The sequence below is a fragment of the Anneissia japonica genome, unplaced genomic scaffold (genome assembly GCF_011630105.1).
Source record: "Anneissia japonica isolate Jap-2015-1 unplaced genomic scaffold, ASM1163010v1 scaffold288019_len225695_cov184, whole genome shotgun sequence".
In the NCBI taxonomy this organism is placed as follows: domain Eukaryota; kingdom Metazoa; phylum Echinodermata; class Crinoidea; order Comatulida; family Comatulidae; genus Anneissia; species Anneissia japonica.
Genome location: NW_022706625.1, coordinates 20,749 through 36,615, shown reverse-complemented (window position 1 = coordinate 36,615; position 15,867 = coordinate 20,749). Strand labels below are relative to the sequence as shown.

At 35.8% G+C, this 15,867-nt stretch overlaps 1 protein-coding gene across 1 annotated transcript in view; it reads right to left on the bottom strand.

Annotated features, from left to right (window-relative positions):
- Window positions 1-15,867, bottom strand: part of LOC117106185 (cilia- and flagella-associated protein 65-like) — a 55,397-nt gene extending 39,530 nt beyond the window's left edge. The window contains exons 1-12 of the mRNA XM_033247536.1: window positions 15,749-15,867; window positions 9,208-9,394; window positions 8,345-8,483; window positions 7,455-7,585; window positions 5,933-6,132; window positions 5,494-5,639; window positions 4,652-4,765; window positions 3,371-3,479; window positions 2,791-2,906; window positions 1,904-2,053; window positions 1,455-1,583; window positions 823-981 (exon numbers count right to left, since the gene is read on the bottom strand). Of these exons, the coding sequence (XP_033103427.1) occupies window positions 823-981; window positions 1,455-1,583; window positions 1,904-2,053; window positions 2,791-2,906; window positions 3,371-3,479; window positions 4,652-4,765; window positions 5,494-5,639; window positions 5,933-6,132; window positions 7,455-7,585; window positions 8,345-8,483; window positions 9,208-9,383 (1,569 nt within the window). The 5' untranslated portion in view covers window positions 9,384-9,394; window positions 15,749-15,867. The remainder of the gene's footprint in view (window positions 1-822; window positions 982-1,454; window positions 1,584-1,903; window positions 2,054-2,790; window positions 2,907-3,370; window positions 3,480-4,651; window positions 4,766-5,493; window positions 5,640-5,932; window positions 6,133-7,454; window positions 7,586-8,344; window positions 8,484-9,207; window positions 9,395-15,748) is intronic.

Sequence of the window (15,867 nt, the reverse complement as noted above, 5' to 3'; positions counted from 1 at the left end):
TTTTTTGTTTAAGACTATAATATATATATTTTGATATCTTTTGCGAGTCGATCGGCTGAGTGGTAAGGCAGGGGCGCCGCTAGCTACAGCCTTAACATCGGAGCTGATTTCAGCCACTCTTCGCCCATGGTTCGGTTAGTAGAACCAACTCTTCTCAGATATGGGCTTAATTGGATATTATGCAAGACACATGCAAATTTTACATTCACACAGACATGTAGTACCATAAATGCTCAAAAAAGGTCCACTCTCCAATAAGCGCTTAATCAAGAATACTGTACATATTACCCTGTTTGTAATGAAACACTTTGAGAAACAGGGTTTGAAATACAATGTATACAGTGTTAAAATGGGGAACACAATGAAGACACAAGCATTCTTTATAAATGTTCATTTACGACGATGTAGGACCTATGACAGACCTACTGAAATACAGGAATACACAAGATAGGTAACATGGGAACGGGCATGGAAAGCACCACGGCAATATTATTATAAGCACCGCTCTCGAATAAGCGCTGCTCTCAAATAAGCACCGCATTGAACCCTCCACAAACTTTGTAAGCGCCGCTGCATATACGGTATGGGATGATGGCTAAGTTTTCAGCATGCATTCTATGTAAAATTTTGTCTTGTTGGAATTGGGTACAACAAGTGTTTTCTATCTTCTCATTTGTTTATTATTATTATTGTTCATTCCTTGAATTTGCAAAATAAAGTGATTTAAATTTTTTTTAAATATTATATCATATATTATCTTTACTTATTTGTTTTACTGAGTTCAAAAATAAATCTAATCCAGTGTCTTACTCATTGTCCTACCTTATTTTGTATACAATATCCATCATTTATGAACTCTGCCATAGGTGATTGAAGTGGATGTGGCTTGAGGTAGCTTTCGATGGACTCTGCTTGCGGCATCATTAGGTAACCATCGTCATCCAACTTTAGCTTACCATCTTTAAGCAACTCATTCAAATGCTTTAAAATAAGAGCAACAACTACAATATTTACTACTAAAATTGAACAAAAAAGCAATCTTGTAGTTTCATGTTTACTAAGTGTACGATGAAAGTCAATGCATATAAACAATTATATGGTATATTTCAGTGAGTGCATTCTATAAAGCATTTTTAAAAGTTGTTTATCTTATGGTATACTATTACTAGCTCAATATACAACAACAATTTGTGGCTTCCCATGCAAAACCAGCATCAGTGAAAAAACATGAAAATTGACTTTTTAATATATTCATAATTATTCTCTGCTTCATAAGCTTTAAATGATGGGTCATTTACTGGAATCGGATTATAGAAAACACCTAAAGATGATAAAATATTGATAAAAAAAAAGTATTATCCTTCGAGATTCAAAGAGATCGAGATCCTGCTACCCTCAAATATTACTTAAATAACAAAAAATGCAAATTGTTAGGAAAAGCTATAAATACGCACCTCAGGTGGGAACATGGAGAAACCTCTGGTCTGATGAACTCTGTAGTGATCAAGGTGTTTTGGCTCCAGCACTGATGGCTTGCCAAGTTCAGTATGGCAGGTGCCAATCAAATCAACAAACAGCGGGTTCTGAAATGGAGCAACATCCATTATTTCACAGGTGTTTTAATATTGCCATAACCGTTCTTATTCCAGTACTTATTATCATACTAACAACATAATCATCATCAATATCATTATGCTCACCATGGTGACATTCATCTTCATTTTCATCTTCAACATCATCATCCTCATTTATCACTACCACACAATTTCTATTATACTTATTTTATTTCACATCACTCAATCAGCAGACAAGACAAGTATTTAAAAATGATAACAATATATTAATGCTGTAATTCATACATTACTGGTACCATAGGTTTACATAATCATTTTTTTTTTCTTACCTGATTCTGTACAATGCATGCGACTCTTCTGTAATAGTTGATTGGATGCAAAGGAGCGAACTGGACAACAACTGTTGTAGTGGTGTTAGCATCCATTGTGCCACATTCCACACTGAATTTAAACACGCTTTCTTCACCATCAATCATGAACTAAAAACAAATGAATAGGTAAAAATAATGAAGGTGATTCATATACTCTATTCATGCTTCTATTATCATCTTTACAGAATGTTTTTTAAAGTGCAACTAATATCAGCCGTGATATGCTCTGCAGATAAAAGTTGCAGAAGACAGTTGCTTAAACATACAAAATTGTATTGTACGGTGTATTCTACCCGAGTATAAAAATTAAGACTGGCCCTGCCAAAAACCCTCTGTTTGTCGCACTTTCTAGTTTCCCACAGGCACCCAAAACGGAATTTTGAACATTTTCATGTTTTTGCATTATATGAAAGAAGCTATAATGAAGAACATTCCTGCAAGATATCAATCACTAAATCTAACTGAAAAGTATATCAAAATTATTTTTAATATACAAATCTTATTAATAAACTATTAATTTTGGAATCTTTGGAAGCTGTTTTCCCAAAACCTGCTTGGCTGATATCCAATGAGATAAATATTCATAACGTTGCTAATACTCAACCAATATCCACCAAATATACACTTTTTTAAAGAAGACTACTTGCAAGACCCAAAAACACCAAAAACTCAATTATGAATTTTTCCTACAAACAGAGAGTTCTGCCAGAGCCGGTCACAATTGTTCTTTATTCTGCTATTTGCTGTCAAAGCCTCAGCATGTAACCTTATATAGTGCTCACGCAAAATCATCATCTGTTAAAATAATGTGCAAAAAATGTAATTGTATGATAGGTGGCGCTTACCTGAAAAGCTGTTGGCACATCGGATGTATTCACAATGTCTAGAGTCCTTGTGCTTACTGTGCCTGCATCAACTCTGCTGAAGTTCACAATGTTTGTATTTAAACTTACTTCTGGTCCTGCAAGTGTAAATCAATGAGAATTTACATTCTGGCACATTTTTCATAGGATTGTGATGAATATGGAAACAAGGAAAGACTGAACAGTTGTAGAAAAGACAAGAAATACGTCCAGGCCAATTCATTGCTATTAAGTGAGGCTTAATTTTTAGTAAAACAAAAAAAATTATTAACATAAACACAGGTTTGAGTACTGTATAAATATTACCGATATTTAGTGTTTTGTGTACGTTCTGGATCCTTGCTCTTATCCAGGGATGATTGTACCCTCTTGCTGAGATTGTCTTGGTTTGTCTTATTTTATTTTTCCTTTTCAAATTTTGTATGTTTTTTGGTCAGTTGAATTAACTTTGTGTTTTCCCACCAAAAGTTATTAATGCACCACTATATAAGCAGACTACATTATGCTGGATATCTGCCACAATACAAATTCTATTGATTGATTGGTTGATTGATTTACAAACCTTTGCATTTACCAATCAGCTTAACCACTGTCTTTGTCACATTGCCAATAGCTTGTACATGTACATAATCCACACACTGAGAACTGACTGAGTGAGGCAAGTAAGATATCTGCAACAATAATAATAATGTTTTAAATTTATGTAGCACATTATTTAATAAGGGCTACAAATGCTTTGCAACATTATTAACCATGTGACTAAATCCATATACTGGCAAACTGCACAAAGCGCAACTTTCTCTGCTACATGGGGATTATAATTACTACCTTGTCAATGCTACAAAATAGTGCCGAGATTGATACACCTAATGCAGCAACATCCTACCAGGCACCTATTTATACTTCTAAGTGGCAGACAAACAGGCAAAAGATACAAGCAAAATGCATGGTTCATGGTATGTTACCTAAGTAATGGTAAATACCAATATTACTAAGTAAATGAATACATATGCCAGGATTATGTAACCCAAAATTGTTCAGGATTCCCTTATCTATAGATCTTCATGCTAGAGTCTTGCTCAACTGATCCATTTTGATACTCTTTAATCTCAGTTACACTTCTACAGATCTCCCTCCAATTAAACACTATTTTTGGTTTGCATAATTATTATTATGAAGATAATAAAAGATAGAAATCATCTGGGGATGCAGAAAGGTGGTCCATAATTGGAGGTGGTCCTTAACACTCTGCCCACCAAACATGGAGATCTCCATGTCTGGTAAAACAACGCTTGACCGCCAAACACAGAGATCTCCGTGTTTCAGGTTTTTTTACGGAATCTGATAGATGGGTTTATTACCGACATGTACTAACAATTAGATCACTATATTCAGTCTGGACCGTAAGTATTTCACTATTTGTTTGTTTACATTAGCGTAGAGCGGTATTGATTTACTTTCACGAAATCGCAATTATATCAGCTTTGTTGTGCGAAATTGCCTAAATCTTCAAAAGAGAGTCATTTTCATTTCACTGTTACGGTTCACAGATTGTAATTAGATTAAAGTGTTTGGTACCACTGTAAAGCTAAATGTTTGCAGTTCTTGTAGTATTCACTACATATCAATCCGATCACAAGCGCACTCTCAACGAGCTTCGGAAAAGTGCTAAAATTTGCTAAAAAGTCTGGCGGTGGCTGATACTATTTGTTCAAACCCCTGGTAGTCAGATTGTTAATAGGAGGGGTCTTTAGTTATAGAGAGACCTGTATTTAAAAAAAAAATCTGTCTGTATATAAATTGTTTGTAATAAACAATAACTATATTATTTTCAATAACTTACTGGTATTTTAGTGATACCCATTGCTGGCACAACACCATGCGTCTCTTTGCACATGAACACTGTATCCATTCGTGAGCCAGCTGTCGGATGGCTTACAGTGAACGGCGCCTTCACCTGCAACAAAAATGACAATAGGCTTGTTCCTAAAATACTGTATGATGTCATCTTAAATATCACTATCAATATATTAAATTCTTTTTGCACTACTGTATAGAGATCAATACAAATCCATCAAAAGAGATCATATAAAATTGCTACACTGTAACTATAGTGTTTTCTTTGCAATCGTTACATTGTGTACTGATATCCCCGACAATTGACTAAACGATCAGCATTTTTGAAAGCTCCAGAGTTTGTGTGCAGCAATTTTATAAAAAACAGGCATGAGAATCTGATTTGGCATACAATTGAAAAAAAAAAAGTATACAGGTAGTATACTAGAGTTCCATTATTAAGAAATGAGACATCATAATGTTGAATTGGGAATACAGATTTACAAGACATAATATGAACATGACTGTGGCCATTTTTGGATATATTGCCTACGAATAACCTTGGAAAACCACAACAAATTCCCATACTAAATTGGCCATTTCTCTTTCATTTCTCTTGAAAGATTTTTGTAAACAAACAAATAAATTATATTAATTATAATTCTGATAAATAGGCACCCTTAGGGGAGAAGTTACTGTATGGGCTAGTGCATGCTTAGAGGGTTTCAGACTCTGGTGTAAAGCATATAGATTTAAGTGCATTACATTTCATTGGTGAGGGCAGTATAGTCTGGTTAGGGTGTTTCACAATGACGAGGGCAGTATACTCTGTCGACTTTATACACTCACCGGCGATAGGTTGTGAAGTTCTATCATCTTCTCCCGTGTCTTTCCAATAGCTACATCTCCAAAATCGACGATGTTCTCCATGCCTGGGTTGTTAATCGCATTTGGCTTTTCACCCGCACTACATACCAACAAATGTGGGTATTTACCTGTTGGGAATGACAGGGAATAGAGAAATATGATTCAAGTGTTTTTCAAGTTTATACAATACAATTTCAGTTGGAAAAAGTACACTGAATTTCATCAAATTAACAATGCTAACAAAATTATAAAAGTTAAAAAAACTGCATGAGAACGCAAGGCATCAAGGGACATAAGACTGATCATTTTCAGTGATGCTCCACGCACACTGCCACCATCAATCAGCAAACAGTGTCCTATGATCAAGTGTTTATGCAACAGATATAGACTTTTTAAATAAAAATTAATCAATAAAACCAACCAATGCCCTCTAGTTTAAGTTGTTTGCAACACTGAAGTTCACTTCCATAGTGTAATTCAGCTACAGTCTCATGAACATAGGCAGATGTGGGTTTGAACGTTGCAACTAGCTGGCACTTGGACTTTGGTTGAAGAGAGCCCTCTGGAGGCTGGATGACAAATGGTTCACTTACAGCCCACACAAACTTTGTTGGAAGCTCACTGAAGAAAAGAAAAGCGAACCTTGAAATTAATTCACAATATCTAAATAGATTTTGGATTCTACTGAACATCTAATGTTTTAACAATGGAGCGCTCGAAGCGTATTAAAAACGCATGATCACACTACAAAGAAGCTTGATCATGTAACAAAGGCATAAAAAAAATACGCTTATGGACCATAAAAGCTATATTAATTTACAATTATCATACAATGTGATAGTAAAATCATTTTATTCAAATTATTATTTCCTTTATATAATTATTTTTTTATATCGTCTAGTATAAACCCTGTAAGATCGAGTAAATCCGGTATGGAGGAATAATGGGATGAGTCATAAGCTAAAGATAAGAATAAATATAAGACCTGTCCTAGAAAGATCACTACAGTAAACAACACCACACATTTCTTGATAACCGAATGCCCATGCATGTGGATACTTTATTACTAAACATAATACCTGTATAGTGAGGTAGTCTTTCGAAGTTGCGTAGTAACAGAGTGTGAGTAAAAGTTTTTGGAAGAAGGAGAAAGCTATGATGTGTGTGGTTGAATCATGGTAGATAAAAAAACAATCATCAATTGTGGGGGGGGGGGGGGGGGGGAAGGGAAACACAAATGTACAGTATTATTTATGTAATAAAATAATATTTAATTTGTATACAATGAATTTTTATCACTGAGAGAACAGATAATGATGTCAAAATATTGTATATACATGGAGGCTTCATGATCAAAAGTTCTTGCCAGGATTTGGTATGTTGGTCCCTGGCGTGGCTGGGCCGCGGCTTGGTGCCTGAAATAGGCCGTGAAGTAAAAAGTTTGCGGAACGCTGCTCTGGTGGACTATTCATAGTTATGCATGTACTTTAGTATGAGCAATGTCTTTCCAGACCATTAATATCTACCATGTACCAAATTATACTCCTTGCTGCAGAGGAGGCTAATATAAATTGTCTTGCCCATGGACACAGTCTATGTGACCAGCATGGATCTTGGACTTTCATTATTTGTTTTATAACACACATAAAATACTGTAGATCCTTGTAATTTGTATACACCTATTATGCAAAAAAGAGTCTACCTTTTGTCTAAATGGAAAAGTCCATCTTCTTTCAACCAATGAAAACAATGTATTAGGTGGCAGTATGCAATGGACGAAATGAATGGAACGAAAATACATTGAACTAAATTTTCACAAAGAGTAATGCAAATAAAAAAATATGCAATCGTTTTGCCACAAATGGTGTAAAAATTCCCAATGTCACACGATACGAAATCCCCCAATCAAATGGCAAGGATGTATTTAAGTGTGTTATGATTACCTTTTGTTGAACACTTCAAATGTCAACTGAACACTATCAGCAGCTGCACACATCCCAAAGTTCAGTTCTTGTGGCAATGACAAGTCATGCTTTGGTAGGACAGCAGACAGAGGAACTTCAAATATACCTTCCTGTAATATAATAAAAGTATACATTGTCAAGCTTACAATTTGTATATTTATGCCATGATTTTGTCTTCTTTGAATGGTCAAAAGGTTACTCAAGAGTGATGTACTTTGGGTGAGATTTAGCATTAGCCAATCAGGACAGCTGTTAATAATCTGCTGAGTAAGTCTATCCCCTCTTATGTCAGCCCCACTATTTTTCTTCATCCAGGTAAGTATTCAAAATATAGATCATATTCAGACCGTATTTCCGATGCACTAATGCCTTTGGAACCATGCGACTAAACACACAACACACGAGCACGGAAAAAATTATTTATTAAGCAAAATAATATACAAAATACAGTATAATAACAACACAACTGTTAATTACATTATTCGTTATTCAATATGTCAAAAGGGGCTACAATGACAGGCCGTTTAGCACTTTATGTAGTCTCTTGACCGTATTCCGGTCACTTGTGTGTTTTCTTTTTTCAGATTTTTGTAGATGTTTAAGACTGGCCAATAAATGTGACTTGACGCCAGCGTCCCTATGTTACATATTGATTCAATTTTCTTATCCGTTTGGTGTGCTTTCCAATCCGAAAATTTGGATTCAGTGTAAATGCACTTTAAGCATATTAGAAAGAGCTATACATTTTAGTTAATTTATTTTGCATTTAAAATCATTGGCAGGCCTGACTGTAATCAAATGTGCTCCATAGACTTTATACCCCTGTGAAACATCTTTGTCGGCTTGATTACAAAAAAATCTGTACTTACTGATGTCTTAAATTCAATTTTATCATCATATGGTATCTTGTCCAGTGGTCTAAATGTAACCGGCAGACTAAAACTTGTTCCAGCACTAAGAACAATCGTCTCAGGGTAGAGGGTGGTAAAGAAACGTGAATTAGGAATACTGGGAAGAGAGAGAATTGCAAAATAAAAAATCTGAAGCATCTGATGTAGCAAAAATCACATTTTGTCTTTTTAAAATCATATCTATAGAGGGAGGGAGACCCTCTCCAGCGTAACAAGTCTTCTCGGATAAGGACTATAATCCATAGACCCAGTGTATACAATGGCTCGTGTGCACTATGAAGAACCCAGTACATCCTTCGAGACGAGTAGGGGGATGCCCTGGTGTACTGGAACAGACAGCCCCTGTGGTGGACGATGAGAGTTGCTGGTACTAGGTTATCTGGTAGCACAGACACGAAGGGACCCTTAGGGGCGAAGAAAGTCATTGATCGAGTTCATAGTCCACATATCAAGCGCCATGAGCATCTTATATTAGATGGATATGGTGCTATATAAAACTACACTACTATTATTATTCCTAGTCTAGAAGGTCGGCCGACAATCAGGGGCCCTCTTAATGCAATAAAATAACATGATGCTTAAAGTCTCATTACGAGGTTTAGGCCTAGGGAGTGGAAATGTGTTTTATGAGAAAAAAAATCCTGTCACAGGATTTGAACCCAGGACCCTGAGATTTAAAGGCAAGCATTTTTACCAACATGCTACATCGCAACTTCAAATTTGGTTACCTTAACAACGCCCCCTGAAACTGTTGTGCCCACATCCCCCTCCCCCCTGAACAGAGCTATAAATAATTTTTAAAAAACATAAATTGTAGTCACCTGTACTTTATCTTCTGAGTTTTTACAAGCACATTTTTCAGCACAATACGTTTTGTATATTCGCCACCTGGTTCCCAGCCTTTCCACGCCAAATTGCTTACTACTTCAATTCCATATTTGCTGGTTTTCTTGTTTTGCTGATTCTTCTTGGCGATGCTTAGCGCAAGAGATGGCATGCTGATAGATACTGTGTAAAAAAAAAAAAAAGAAGAATATAGTGTAATATGACGGCGATAGGCCTACTGTAGACAGACCATCGCAAAAGGTTGGGGGTACGAGAGGTGCGGATGCACCACCACCATGGCAGCAAATTAGTTTCACTATGCGAGTTAAAATACTAAAAATGACATTAAGTTTTCATTGGAAAAGCGGTTTAGTTCTGCATAGAGAACAACGATAGAGAATTTGGTTCGGGCGAACCCCCCTTTTCTAGCAAACCCCCCGTTTTCTAGCGAACCCCCTCGAATTTTTGAATGAGTCCCACTTGGAAAGAATGTCTGTTATTAACTTACCTAGCATTAAATCAAAATTTAGCACCTAATTCATTATTTGGTCACCTGTTTTTAAACTGTAGCCTGCGATATAAGCCTAAATTCATAGAATAACTCAGCTTTAGAAGTTCGGAGATTTAAATTGAACGCAACTAATGCAAACCATGACTTTACGATGGCACACATAAGAATGGCAAACATTGATAAAAACCCAGCTGCCGTCTCAACTTTCCCTGGCCTTTGGCTGAGTGTTTAAGAAATGTACCAACCGTGAACGAAACTGGTCGCCGTCTACCTAGCGTAAATGGTGCCACCAAACGCAGCTAAAGTTTTTGTGACTTAATCCACCAAATGCAGATAAAGATTTGCGACTTAATCACCTGATTGTGGATTGTGTGGTTAGTAAATTCCATAGCCATACTGTCCATAGCGCACACTAAACTATATGCTGTTGGAGCATTTTGGGGAAATTGACTCTCATTTTTTCTATCCCAAACAAAATATTATTAATAAACCAACATGGTCCATCTCAGTCATCATAGCCAGTCACAAAATTAGGCTAGGAAGTTTGTTTTCAACAGCAGACACACACTACAGAACGGAGTGCGTCAAAACGAGTGTTTGTTAATTTTTAGTGATAAAGAATCACGAATCGTCCTAGAATAACTGACTTTTTTTCGTTGCAAAGAAGAAGGGTTATTGATTTCAATATCAATTAGCCTAGCTAGATGTTGACTAGCTAGGTTCGTTGCTCATTCATTTAGAGACAGAATTATATCCCAACGACAACAAACCAGTGTAGGCTTAAGTACGTACTAGAGGTACTAGGCCTAGGCTTTTGTTGTAAAAGTTGAAGTGCATGTACAAAATGCGCCATAGGCCTATATTAAAAAAGAACAACATTTTGTTAATTATTATTATTATTGGTTGGCAGGCAGGCCAGCTTTACCGTTGAAAGTCCTAGAATTCGACGATGACGTCAGTGCATGTTTACAAACGCCATTGATTAGATTGAAAATAGACCCGCTGAATTTCATTTTTTTTTATGAAAGATAGAATTTATCGAACATTTATCTATATAAAAACAAGATTAATATTGTAGAAATTGTATTTCTAAAGATGCATAAATTCATATTTCATTTCGCAGACAATAAATATTCAGGAAGATATAATAAAAACGATTATTAATACTAAAATGTGCATCAAATCTCAGCTATTATTAATCAGATATGTAGCCTATTATGTTTAAAGTCTTAAAATAATAATTTCGAATTAGGCCTAAGTATATAACAAATAATTGTATTAAAGTTTAGGTTCTCATGATGTCAGATAACGTATTGAATATGATGCTAAATTTTGGGCTCTGAGTTAATTTAACGATGGCCCTGTCAGTAGTAATGACAATATTTGTGCTTTTTTTAGCCATGTAGTAAAATACAGTACTATTATTTTCAGTGAACAAAATGAGAGTCAGGAAGATGTAGTAGAAGAAGAATAGGAAGAGGAAGAGGAGGAAGAAGAACTTGAACATGTTGAGTATATTGATATTGATTATGCGATGAGGGGTTTTTTTTTATATCTTTTGGTGTTATTTAAACATGCCAATTCTCAGAAAATATTTTCTAATTTTATTATATTACCACCTTTTTATTACATAGATCTTTTTCAAAACATAACTGCTTTTAAAATATCATATAGACCCATTAAACACAAAAACTGCTCTGGTTCTGGGGGCTTCACCCCCGACCCCACCGTGGCCCTTAGGCAGGCCCTTGGACCCCACGCCCAGAGAACCCCCCTTGAAATGACCTGCCTAAGGGCCTGGGTTTTGAGGGAATAATTAATGGCTTCGCTATTAATTACCAAGACAATAACCAAGATGGTGTAGTGACAGGAGCCTCTAATGATCCTGAATTTTAGACACTCTTGAGAGATTATCTCAAATAATTTGGCAACAAATTTCAGATCAGCATGAAGACAACACTGTAAGGAACATGTACCAACCCAGTTTTTACTATATCAAGGTATATTTTGGGAGATTTTAATTGATTTTTACTAGGCCTACACCAAGCTTTTCATAGGATGGCTGAATGACTACAGCACAGGGAAACAAGCTGACTGTATAATTGTCTTAAACTGTTTTTATGCTATGCTTATTTGCATATGGGCTACAATACAAAGCTATTGAGATTATACCAAGGAATACAGGCTAACTCGTACACATGCCAACTCGTACACACAACTTGTACACAAATTTTGGCGAACTTGTACACACAATTTTGGCAAGCCCGTACACACCATTGGCAAGCTCGTACACACAGTTTGCTAGCCCGTACACAAGTTTGCTAGCCCGTACACACAGTTTGCTAGCCCGTACACAAGTTTGCTAGCCTGTACACGAGTTTGCTAGCCCGTACACACAGTTTGCTAGCCCGTACACAAGTTTGCTAGCCTGTACACAAGTTTGCTAGCCTGTACACACAGTTTGCTAGCCCGTACACAAGTTTTGTGTAAGATTTACTTTGTATTTTAAACTTTATTCAAATTGTATTATATTTTGATAATAGTAATACTCATCTCTATTATTAAAACCTATGATTAGAACTTGTGTACATAAATGGTAAATAGATTTAGAAATTTATGATCTTCGGCGGCACGGGACGTCGAAACTGATCACCTTTTCATTGAGAGGGCGCTATAATAACTGTTAGTACGTTTTTATTTGAGGTAATGTTTCAGACTCAGTTTTAGACTTAGTATTGATTTTTGTTCCTTTTGAGATACAAAATACTCCCATAATACTTTCTGTATTTTTTCAGTAGCAGTGTAATGATTATTACGGTAGTTTTTTACGATTACCGTGGGAACCTGTTTGGTTGTAGGAAATCTTGTTTTCCAATTTTTTTGTACAGGCCTAGTTACCAGGCAACAGTGCAGGTAATAGGCCTCGTGCATTTTTCCAGCTTCTAAAAAGAAGCCAGAAACGGCCATTTGTATGTATTTATATAAAACTATATTTTCATTTATTAGTTTTTTTTTATTATATTATAAATTATATCCTAGAGCCGCCACTGGTTCTTTGACGACCTTATTGATTCAGCTAGTTTGATCTCATCTGATAAAAAAAAATTGACTATCAAATAATGTATTTAGGTACGAGTTCACCAAAAGTCATGTGTACAAGATCACCAATCGTGTGTAAGAGTTCACCTAATTCTGTGTACGAGTTGACCAAAGAGTGTACGAGTTAGCCGACACCCATACCAAGCCAAGTTGGAAAATGGCACATCAAAGCAGTCCTGTAAATGTTTTTGACAGATCTTATGATAGTTTTTATGGGTTTACAAAGGATGAAATAGAGGAAACTACTAGAAATATGATCTACTAATACAGTATCTAAAAAAAAAAAAAAATCTAAAAATTTTGAATACTCCAAGGAAAACCTGTCCAAGAAATCACCAAAGATGAAGAATGCAGAAATTCCTCATTGGAAGACAGGATCACCAAACTTGAATTGATCATCAAGGACCTTGTCTCAAAATTGCCATCAAATGCCAAATCATTTTAACCTCAGATCAATCTAACTTAAGAAAGTTTTCAGGAATCCACACCATTGAGAAATGTAGCAACAGCTGTCAAACCTTCCATCGACACATAGTAAAATCTATCCTAATTCTGCTCCAGTTATTATTATGTTCCAGCTATGGAAACACGTAATCGCTACATCGCCTTAAATGTTGAAGATGTTAGTGAAAGCCCTGAAAAAGATACAGAATACCTCCTGATAATAAAAGAACTGTTAAAGGAAAGTCTTGACTTACAGTAAAGAAATCCTTCTGACTGGAGACTCGATGCTGAAACATTAAAACAAGGGGTCTGCTCAACACATCAATCAAGACAATACGTGGAGCCACAGTAAAACAAGTATCTTCTGCTCTAAAAGACATCGATCTAACCAATGTGAAGAATGTTGTAATCCATGCAGGGACCAATGATTGTAGTTGTCGTAATTATAACAATTCTCTACTGAAAGATTACCAGGAACTTTCAACTAATTTACAATCACAAACAAAAGGCTACTTTTCTGGAGCCTGTCCACAACTAGACGACCCTCACCTCGATGTATGTGTACTGGAAACCAACGATATGCTGAAAAACGAATTCCAAGAACAGTACATTGATAATTTCACAGCATTTAAAACCAGCAATGGCATTGACACCTCAAAATTCACACGCCATGGTCTTCATATAAATAAGCATGGAACTTCTGGCCTGATCAAGAGTATAAACTCAGATCCAAATCCTATAAGTCATAAGAAACGAGAGTAGCTATTCCTCAACTGTATCGAATTGTCAATTCTGTGGAGAAAGCGGTCATGTACGTTGTGTTGGTCATCATGGCAAACCTGTTCAGTGTTGGACTTGCCATCAAATAGGACACAAATCGAAGTACCTGTACTGCAATGCACCAAGCCAGTAATTTTTCCGGCAAAGAAGACAAAGCCGATACCATTGATGCAGATGAATCGTTTCATTTACAGCTCTTTTCTGATTTAACACATATGAGAATAAGAATGTAAATCAAGGAACTTTCCATGAAAACTGTTAAATTTTTAATTAAAGAATATTAGTGTAATTGGTTTAAATATTGTAAGTCTTACAGATAGGTTTGAGTTAATTTCCTTATTGTAAATAATAGCATTGATATAATATGTTTAAATGAAACTCGTCTTAGTAATTTCATTAAACATGAAGAAATTTATATTAGGGGTTATGACATTCTTCCTAAAGATTGAAACCGTGATGGAGGTGGTGTGGCTGTATATATAAATCAACATGGTGGTTTTACCGGTTTAGTTATAAATTCGCTCTGACCTTATGAAGCCTGAGTTTAAAATGATTTCCATTGAAATATCTAAAGCCAATATGAAACCAAACTATTATTCTTGGTACTGCCCTCCTGGATAAGAAATGCTGTTATTTAAATTACAGTACTTGAAGAAGTGCTTCAAAATATTAAAAGTTCTGATACTAACAGTAACATTATCATTATTGGTGAATGTTAATTGTGATGAACTTTCTGCAAATCCAAGCTGTTTTACATGAATAATTTAAAAGAAATCTCAACTAAACTACTATCTTAAACAAGTTATTACAGATCCAACTAGGACCACAAATTCTACGTCGACCCTTATTGACCATACTGTATCTATGTATCTTGTCCAGAAAAAGTTGGTGATTCTGGAGTCTTATACACAGGTCTTAGTGATCATGATGTTATTTACTCAATTATAGGTAAAGAATAAAAGCAACCTTCAAACCACTGGATTAAAAATTGTAGAAATTATATAACAAACTAAATGAAATCCAATTCAAACTACACCTGATGAATGTAAACTGGTACGAAATCACAAAAGATAATAACATTGATGATGCACTTCAGAATTTTGAGAATAAATTTCTTTATGTTGCTAACAGACATGTCCCTATAAAGCAAAAATGCTTGAGAAATAAAAATAGTCCATGGTTGAGTGATGAATTGATTAAACTCATGAGGAAATGAGATGCATTAAAAAGTAAGGCCGCCAAAGAAAATTTTCCTTATCTTTGGGATGAGTATCGTGCCATGAAAAATAAATGCAATGCCAAAAATAGTTCCTAGCCTAGGAGGAGGTGGTCTAGGCCTAGCCTAATGAACTCCTTGATTGATCTTGATTTATTTATTTGACAAAGAATGAACAACCTCGGAATAATGGTACAATATGAATTTTGTCAGGCTCTTAATTAATAATATATGGGCTAGCCTATGCCTATGCCAGGGGAGGCTTAGCTACAACCCTGGTATACCTACCTCAGGGGCCCAGCTAAAGCCTCTGTCTCTTTCAGAGACAGAGCGTTCTAGGCCTAGCCTAGGCTAAGTCTCGCGAAAGAAACCGTTTGCGTTTGTTTTGCAGACTGGCCTAGCTAGCCTAGGCCTTTCTTTACATCATGGTTAGGCCTAGGGCCTATACTCTAGTTTAATATTATGTGGTAATAAATAGATGGGATACCTTATTAACTCACTTTGTAAATCTATACAATTTACGGTGAGCTTATTAAAGAAGGCCAATCTAAGAGGTGGTTTTGTGACCTGCTTCTCGCCGAAGACACACAGTACTCAACGACATAT